The 10,014-nt window shown below is 28.3% G+C and overlaps 1 protein-coding gene across 1 annotated transcript; it reads right to left on the bottom strand.

Moving 5' to 3' along the window:
* Window positions 1-1,529: 1,529 nt before the first annotated feature.
* LOC119615223 (tetratricopeptide repeat protein 36 homolog) lies at window positions 1,530-4,644 on the bottom strand. The gene is made up of 2 exons (XM_037971302.1): window positions 4,243-4,644; window positions 1,530-1,876 (listed from the first exon to the last, which is right to left on the bottom strand). Exons 1-2 carry the CDS (start codon window positions 4,571-4,573, stop codon window positions 1,629-1,631), a joined length of 579 nt encoding a protein of 192 aa, XP_037827230.1. The 5' UTR covers window positions 4,574-4,644; the 3' UTR covers window positions 1,530-1,628.
* Between the last annotated feature and the right edge of the window lie 5,370 nt (window positions 4,645-10,014).

Raw genomic sequence — 10,014 nt, 5'->3', positions numbered from 1 at the left:
TGATCTTCCGCAACTCTCTCATTAAGCAATTATCTGTTCGAGGTATGAGCAATATAAAATGATCGAGGCCTGTTGTGAACCCAAATTGTTTCTTGATCTTTAAGGAACTAAATATACCTTCTTTGCTGATTGTAGTTCCCTAAAAAATCGAAGTTAAATTGTTTCAAACTGTTTGGTTAAGATTTTAAAATGAATTGACTGTTTTGGTTACAAAAATGATCAGATTTTTTTTGTTGTCCAAGCAATAAAACCAAAAAAGAAAATCTTTTTTATATATCGCTATATTAAAAAAACTTCCCGCCTTATGATTGTAAGACAATTTTTGAGGCAAAAGCGTGCCAAGTTTAAGGTTTTTTTTCTTCTACCAAACCACACTGCACACTTCAGCATTTCATTACAAATGATCGTGTTTGTTGTTATTGTTAAGGGGAGCTGCATGTATTGCCTGACGAATGAACTGGTCAGAATGCGTGTTTTAAGTTTATTTTTATAAAAAAATAGGGTTTATTACAGCGCTCTGATGTAAAGTTTAAAATTTGTTGGGTAAAGAAGACGAAGAAAAAAAGGATAATAAAACCACTTTCATTTTTTGTTGATTTAACTTCATCAGGAACCTGCAGAGGAATATTTTCGTGGTCTCTGTTCAATTTGTTTTCAAAATTGTATTTTTCAATCTTAAACATTTGTTATTGTGGCTTAATTTTCTTGTTCACTTTTCAGTTTCGGTTAACTGAAATTTGCCAAGTACCGTTGCCGGTTGTTGCCCGTAAGTTTTTGTGCTCTAAAAATAAATTTAACAAAATTAAATGTTTTACGTTTTTGAATTTAAATTTTGGGTTTTCTTATCTGTTTTTTTTTTTTTTTTTTTTTGTAACATGTCCTTTTACATTTAACCCTTTTGTGATATAAACTCCTGGGACTCATGACAGCTCAAAATGAAAAACTCAACAGTTGCAGTTTTCATTGTTTATAGAAATTGGCACAAAATCGTGCCCTTTTAACCACGTGCCACATTTAACTGCAACTGTTATTTTTGCGTTCTTTTTCATTTGTATAAATAAACTGCATCATAAAGCATTGGTAGAAACGCACCTTGCATTTTTCGCTGGTTGCTCCCCCTCTTTTGTTTTTCGTATAAAATTCGACAGGTTTTTGCTTTTTTAATGAAATTTGTAGTTTTTTCTTCTTTATGCAACAAGTTGTAAATCAATGATGATCGATTTCAACACGAGACTAATTCACATGATATATTGTTGTATATATTGGCATTATTCCGTTATATTTGTTTTTATTTTTGGAGTTCTAAAAATTAAATGCAAAATGTCATTAACAAATAATAAAAGGTGGCTTACGCCAAAAAGAACATTTAATGAATTATTTATTTCATTTATCATTAAGAAGAAATTCATGTTAGTTGTAATTAATATTAACTAAAAAACAAACTTAATTACAATTACAACTTAACCTGTTTTCATTATAAAAGTTCTCTTAAAATACTCTCTTTCCTCAATTACCATTTTTATTATTTTCTCTCTATTTCTTTCTTACTTTTCTAATTCTATTCTAAATCCTGTAATTAAAACCCATTTCCCTTCTTTAATTTTTCTCTCTGTTACTCTCTTTATTTATTATTTCTCTAATTGTTGAAAAGCTTGTCTTAACATTTGATTACACAAAGCTGCAAACGGATTAATTTCCACCAATTGTTGTTTGGCAAATTTACTGCCCATTTTGGCGGCTTCTTCAAAATCTTGGCGGGCTTCATCCAATTTGTTTTGTTTGCGGTAAAGTACGCCACGCTGGCACAAGGCATGACATTTGGATTTGGCTTGATTTAAACAATTCTCCAAAGCTTGATTGAGGTCGTCAAAAGCGGCTAAATAAAAAAACGAAATACAGAATTAAAATTAATTCTTAAAAAAATAAAATACTAGACTAGACTATAGGCTAGATTATAGACTAGAATATATACTAGACTAGACTAGACTATAGACTAGACTATAGACTAGACTATAGACTAGACTATAGACTAGACTATAGACTAGACTATAGACTAGACTATAGACTAGACTATAGACTAGACTATAGACTAGACTATAGACTAGACTATAGACTAGACTATAGACTAGACTATAGACTAGACTATAGACTAGACTATAGACTAGACTATAGACTAGACTATAGACTAGACTATAGACTAGACTATAGACTAGACTATAGACTAGACTATAGACTAGACTATAGACTAGACTATAGACTAGACTATAGACTAGACTATAGACTAGACTATAGACTAGACTATAGACTAGACTATAGACTAGACTATAGACTAGACTATAGACTAGACTATAGACTAGACTATAGGCTAGACTATAGACTAGACTATAGACTAGACTATAGACTATAGACTAGACTATGACTAGACTATAGACTAGACTATAGACTAGACTATAGACTAGACTATAGACTAGACTATAGACTAGACTATAGACTAGACTATAGACTAGACTATAGACTAGACTATAGACTAGACTATAGACTAGACTATAGACTAGACTATAGACTAGACTATAGACTAGACTATAGACTAGACTATAGACTAGACTATAGACTAGACTATAGACTAGACTATAGACTAGACTATAGACTAGACTATAGACTAGACTATAGACTAGACTATAGACTAGACTATAGACTAGACTATAGACTAGACTATAGACTAGACTATAGACTAGACTATAGACTAGACTATAGACTAGACTATAGACTAGACTATAGACTAGACTATAGACTAGACTATAGACTAGACTATAGACTAGACTATAGACTAGACTATAGACTAGACTATAGACTAGACTATAGACTAGACTATAGACTAGGACTATAGACTAGACTATAGACTAGACTATAGACTAGACTATAGACTAGACTAGACTATAGACTAGACTATAGACTAGACTATAGACTAGACTATAGACTAGACTATAGACTAGACTATAGACTAGACTATAGACTAGACTATAGACTAGACTATAGACTAGACTATAGACTAGACTATAGACTAGACTATAGACTAGACTATAGACTAGACTATAGACTAGACTATAGACTAGACTATAGACTAGACTATAGACTAGACTATAGACTAGACTATAGACTAGACTATAGACTAGACTATAGACTAGACTATAGACTAGACTATAGACTAGACTATAGACTAGACTATAGACTAGACTATAGACTAGACTATAGACTAGACTATAGACTAGACTATAGACTAGACTATAGACTAGACTATAGACTAGACTATAGACTAGACTATAGACTAGACTATAGACTAGACTATAGACTAGACTATAGACTAGACTAGACTAGACTATAGACTAGACTAGACTATAGACTAGACTATAGACTAGACTATAGACTAGACTATAGACTAGACTATAGACTAGACTATAGACTAGACTATAGACTAGACTATGACTAGACTATAGACTAGACTATAGACTAGACTATAGACTAGGACTATAGACTAGACTATAGACTAGACTATAGACTAGACTATAGACTAGACTATAGACTAGACTATAGACTAGACTATAGACTAGACTATAGACTTGACTATAGACTAGACTATAGACTAGACTATAGACTAGACTATAGACTAGACTATAGACTAGACTATAGACTAGACTATAGACTAGACTATAGACTAGACTATAGACTAGACTATAGACTAGACTATAGACTAGACTATAGACTAGACTATAGACTAGACTATAGACTAGACTATAGACTAGACTATAGACTAGACTATAGACTAGACTATAGACTAGACTATAGACTAGAATATAGACTAGACTATAGACTAGACTATAGACTAGACTATAGACTAGACTATAGGGTAGACTATAGGGTAGAATATAGACTAGACTATGGGGTAGACTATAGGGTAGAATATAGACTATACTGTAAACTAGTTTATAGTCTAGAAATTTCGAAGAAAAAGTTGAAGCTTCTTAATAAATGTTTGTGTAGCAATGCTGCCAACTGCTTTTCTTTTTCAGCTTATTCACCATATATGGTTTATGTCTCGGCTGATGGTTATTATTGACACCAACCTGTACAAGGGAATTTAAACAAAAATTTCCCCTTTATATGTAGAGCAGAACAAGTGTGCTGCTTTGAACTTCTTTACAAGTTCTGAAAGTTCTACTTTTATTTAATTCACTTTCTACTCACCCTCATCTTTCCCAGCTAATCTTAAAGCCTGTGCCCGATTATTATAAATTGAAGCCCTTTTGGGTGTCAATTCTAAAGATTCCTTAAACTTTTCCAAAGCTTCTTCCAATTTCTCTTCTTCAGCCAATTTTACAGCTTCTATTTCCAATTGTTTGGATTTCTTTAATATTTCCACTTCACAACCGAGTGCCTCATCTTGATCCACTAAAGGTTCGGTAGAATCTGGATTAATGAGTTGTGCTTCCAAAGAAGAAGTTAATTCCAGAGGATTGAAGATCGATTCTAAAACTTGCTGATCATGAGCTGATAGACAAGATTTTGTTAAGGGCATTTTTTTGATTCACAGATATACTTTTAATGTTGTTAACGTTGGGAGCTTTAAAAGCAAACTGATTTTGTTTTTTTATGATAAAACTATTTTGATTTTATTAAACAGGTGTTGTTTTTGTTAATGCGTTTTGTTTTTGTTTATTTTGATATAAAAACAGAGTTTGAGAGATGCAAATGAACATGAAAAACTGGTCTATTTTTGTTTAAATGTGAATAAAATTAAACCTCTACTTTAAACAGAGTGTGTGTGTGTGTGTTTGTTTCTTAACAAACAGCATGTGAGTATTTTGTTAGAAAAAATAGACAGACGGTGTTTAAAAGATTTTGAAAGGGGGGGTCGAGTAATGAAATATTAATAATTTATAAAATTTTATTGTAAAATCTTTCAATTTTTGTTTAAATATTTTACAAAATTTTAATTTTATTTACAGATTTTCTTTACGTTGCTTTAAAAACCAGAAGAATCAAAAACACGAACGTAAATATCTGCCGTCGTTTTATGGAAAAGGAAAACTACCTTTGAAGTTTTGAAGCAAAAATTTTCAATTATTTCAATAGAAAATATCTCACGAACAAGTCTATTTTTGTAATTTGTATTATTCCTTTAAGACCCTGTAAAGTTTTTTTATCTTAATTTGAACAATAAAACGTTGTATTCAACAAGAAAAGAAAAATTATGTGATGAAAAACCTTTCACATTTGTTTAATTTCCCTTACTTAATTTTTACTCCTAAACTTATGCTCTTCTTTAAAACACTAAATAAATGATTATTTTAATATTTTTTATATGAAAATTCGGTATGCATACTTTAGGGAGCAAATTTATTACAGAGTTGCACAGAAATCAAAAAATATTTTTCGATTTTTAAGAAAACGTGCTCCGATCTCAAATCTGATGGCATATTCAGATTCAGCATCGAAAAACCCTAGTATGTGGGCCTCTCGGCTCAATTGGGCCGGTAGTTTCCGAGAAAAAGCAAAAAAGTTAAAACGGCCAGTTTGATAAAATTCCTATTGTTTAGTACAGACATAAACCATGCTAAAGTTGTTTATGACACCTTCACACACACGTCATATTCATATAGGCGTGTGTATGGATGTGTGTTTTATTTAAGTGCACAACAGCGCCACCTGTTGACCGCAAGTTGTACAAAGTGTGTGTGTATGTAATTTAGCTAAAATTGTCAGATTTTCTTTTTTTGCTTTTTTCTCGGAAACTACCGGCCTAAAACGGCCGGGAGTACCACATACTAGGGTTTTTCGATGCTGAATCCGAATATGCTATCAGATTTGAGATCCGAGCACGTTTTCATAGAAATCGAAAATCAATTTTTGATTTCTGTGCAACTCTGTCAATATAAGCTCCTGAAGTTGGCAACAGAAAAGAAAGCACATTAAAAAGGCGCCCCCTATACATTGCTAGTAAACTAACTTGTTTTCTCATTTTTAATATTAATATTTTCAGAGCATATTTTAGGGAGCAAATTTATTACAGAGTTGCACAGAAATCAAAATTGATTTTCGATTTCTATGAAAACGTGCTCGGATCTCAAATCTGATAGCATATTCGGATTCAGCATCGAAAAACCCTAGTATGTGACACTCCCGGCCGTTTTAGGCCGGTAGTTTCCGAGAAAAAAGCAAAAAAAGAAAATCTGCCAATTTTAGCTAAATTACATACACACAAACTTAGTACAACTTGCGAACAGCAGGTGGCGCTGTTGTTTGTTCAAGTAAAACACACATCTATACACACGCCTACATGAATATTACGTGTGTGCGAATGTGTGTTATCATAAACAACTTTCGCACGGTTTATGTCTGTACTAAACAATGGGAGTTTTATTAAACTGGCCGTTTTACCTTTTTTTGCTTTTTTCTCGGAAACTATTGGCCCAATTGGGCCGAGAGGTCTACATACTAGGGTTTTTCGATGCTGAATCCGAATATGCTATCAGATTTGAGATCAGAGCACGTTTTTCTTGAAAATCGAAAATCAATTTTTGATTTCTGTGCAACTCTGTAAAAATTAGCGCCTGAAGTAGGCAATATAGCAATGGAATGCATTAAAACTAACTGTGGGCGGCGCCATCTATTCGTCGCTAGCAAACTAACACGTAAAGGTTTATAAATTGCCCAAAAATGCGTGATTAGTTAGTTTTCTTTTAAGAAACTACTTGACTTAAAAGCCTTTGAATAGTTTTGAAGGTTTTTAAGAGTTTTTAAGTGGGATTTTTAAATCATTTTTAAAATAAAGCTGTTTGATTATGTTTAAATAGTCATGTAAAGGTTTTTCTTAATAAGCAAAATAAGTTTCTTAATTTTTTGTTACTTATTGTTATAAAAGCTATTTTAAACTATTTATTACATTCTTATAAAAGCTTTTTTAAGCTTTCTATTAAAACTCTTTTAATTATGTATATTTTTTTCTTAAAAAAATATCTTTTTTTAAAAAACTTTTTAGAGCTTTTTCTTTAAAAAGATTTTTAAATCTTTTTCTTTAGATTTTTAAAGCTTTCTCTTTAAAAGGTCTTTTCCTTTGAAAAGAGTTTTAAAGCTTTTTCTCTAAAAAGTCTTTAAAAGCTTTTCTTTATAAGGAGTTAAAAGCTGTTTTCCTAAAAAGACTCTTAAAAAGATTTTTCATAAAAAAGCTTATACAGCGCTTTTCTTAGAAAGGCTTTTACTGCTATTTTAAAAAAAGCTTTTACAGCGTTTTTCTTTTAAAGCTTTTATTAATATGTTTAAACAAACTTTTTTTTAGGAAAAAAAACTCTTTCTTAGCACAAAACGTATTAAAGTTGTTTGCTTAAAATGGCTTTAAGAACGATTTTTATAGGAAAGCTTTAAATGCTTTGTAAAGCTTTTTTATAGAAAAGTTTGTAAAACTTTTTCATAGAAAAGCTTTATAATGCTTTTACATAAAAAGCTTTTTAGAGCTTTTGCATAGAAAAGCTTTTTAAGGCTTTTTTTTATAGAAAAGCCTTTAAAGCTGATTTATAGATAAACTTTTTAAAGCTTTTTCATAGAAAGCTCTTTAAAGTTCTTTCATAGAAAGCTTTTTATAAAAAAACTTGTTAAAGCTTTTTTATTAAAAAAAAACTTTTAAAGCTTAAAGCTTTTTAAAGCTTTTTCATAGAAAAGTTCTTTAAAGCTTTTTCATAAAAAAGTTCTTTAAATCTTTTTCATAGAAAAGATCTTTAAAGCTTTTTCATAGAAAAGCTTTTTAAAGTTTTTTTTTGTAAAAAAAGTGTTTAAAGCTCTTTTTTAAGGTTTTCCTTATTAAAGGAAACTGCTGATTTGAACTTTTTCATTACTTACCCCTTTTCTTAAGCTTTAATTAAGCTTTTATTTAATACTTATTTTGCATTTCACTGATTTACATTTTTCCTGTTTTTTTTATTTTTTTAAAAACAATTTATTAATGTTCTGTTTTTTTCTTCTTTTTTTCATTTTGTTGTTGTCTTTTTGTTTTATAATATCATTCTTTTTCATGTTGTTTTATAATTATTATTTATATAATTAATAATATAATTTTTTGGTTTTATTTGTTTTTATATTTAATGTATATGTAAATATTAAGGACAATATTATTTTTTTAGCCGTTAATTTAAATTAAACATTTTTTTTGTTTTTTTTTTGTAATATTTTTTTTTTTAAATTAAATAATTATTTAATAATATATATATTTTTAATAATAAATCAGCATTGTTTTTATATTTATATATATATTTATATTTTTTATATATATATTTGCTATGCTAATGCATTATGTTTGTTTTTTGGTTTTTTTTAAATTATGAATTTATTAATAATATATTTTGAATAATATTTTGTTTTTTTAATATAAATTTTAAATATTTTTTTTAGATTTTTTTAATATATTTTTCTTTGCTTTATTAAATGTTTAACCTTAACGTTTTTTTTTTATTTTAAATTAATTTACACAGCTTTTTAATAATATTTTTATATATAATTTTTTTTTATATTTTTGTTTTAAAAAAATCTTTATTTTTTTAAATAAATGTATAGCTCGCTGATTTTTTGTTTTTTTTATTTTTTTTTGTCACCTAAATGAATAAAATCCTAAATTTCCAATGGTGTTTTATTTATTATATTTTATATACTAAAAGCTTGCTTAAAAGTTTTTTACTTAAAATATTTTTCTTGTTTTAAAAAGTCTCGCTTTTCTAAGTTAATTTTTTTTTAGATTTTTAAATTTTAAAATGTGTGTGTGTGTTGAGAAAAATATATTTAAAATAAAGTTTTTTCTAACTTTTCGTAACCTTTAGCTTTTTCTTTAAAATTTTCTCGTACTTAAAAGTTTTCCAAAAGCTTTCACCTCATTTTTCTACAAAATTGTAACAAAAAATCTTAAATTTGTTAAAACACAGTGGAAGATAAAGTTTAACATAAATTGAAGAATAACTAATATTTTGTGTTTATTTTTGAAACACTGTGCCTTACAATATTTTTAATCAAAAATTAATGTTTTTCTTAATATTTCTACTTTAACCCCACTGTGCCTTATCTTCGTTCAAAAAAATAAAAGTGTACTTTATAGTTTTAAAAGAGTTTCTACTGTACATTAGTTTTAAGTCTTAAATACTAAAGAATTATTTATTATTTAATGTAGTTGTTATGTCATTCATTTTCTCTTTTTTTTGCTCTAAAATCTTAATGTGGCACGTAAATTTGGTTTAATGTTAAAAGTATTGTGTTCAAGTTTTTCTTTTTAAATATTTAAAAATAGATTTATTTTATTTTTTTGGTATTTTGCTCTAAACTACGTGCTATTAAGAGAACAAACAGAAAAATGTGTAGTTCAAATGCGGCAGATTGCGGAAGAAGTGCAAGAAAACTGATAAAATCAACAAAAAGATAACATAACGAAAAGTTAGAGCTTTTTCATAAAAAACTTTCAAAAGCTACTTTTTTCTTGAAAAAATTTTATTACAAGTTTTTAAATAATTTTGTATAAAAAGCTTTTTTAAACTTTTTTTTTTCATAAAATCTCTTTTTCTTAAAAAGCTATTTAAAGTATTTCTTAAAAGATGTTTAAAGCTCTTTCATGAAAAAGTTCTTTAAAAATTGAAAGAAAGAACTTTTCATGAAAGAGCTTTAAACATCTTTTTAAGAAACTTTAAATAGCTTTTTAAGAAAAGAGATTTTATGAAAAAAAAAAGTTTAAAAAGCTTTTTATACAAATTATTTAAAAACTTGTAATAAAATTTTTTCAAGAAAAAAGTAGCTTTTGAAAGTTTTTTTATGAAAAAGCTCTAACTTTTCGTTATGTTATCTTTTTGTTGATTTTCAGTTTTCTTGCACTTCTTCCGCAATCTGCCGCATTTGAACTACACATTTTTCTGTTTGTTCTCTTAATAGCACGTAGTTTAGAGCAAAATACCAAAAATAAAATAAATCTATTTTTAAATATTTAAAAAG

The sequence above is a fragment of the Lucilia sericata genome, unplaced genomic scaffold, assembly GCF_015586225.1.
Source record: "Lucilia sericata isolate MDLA Ls3-8-SP2 unplaced genomic scaffold, ASM1558622v1 Contig004521F_arrow, whole genome shotgun sequence".
NCBI classification, from domain to species: Eukaryota; Metazoa; Arthropoda; class Insecta; order Diptera; family Calliphoridae; genus Lucilia; species Lucilia sericata.
Note: the sequence above shows the minus strand (reverse complement) of the source record. Positions and strands in the feature narration are given on the sequence as shown.

Bases quoted from the DNA above. Each gene is read 5' to 3' on its own strand.
- LOC119615223 (XM_037971302.1), bottom strand. From the start codon at position 4,573: ATGCCCTTAACAAAATCTTGTCTATCAGCTCATGATCAGCAAGTTTTA. The intron at 1,877-4,242 runs GTGAGTAGAAAG...TTTTTTATTTAG, and splicing joins ATTAGCTGGGAAAGATGAGG to CCGCTTTTGACGACCTCAAT.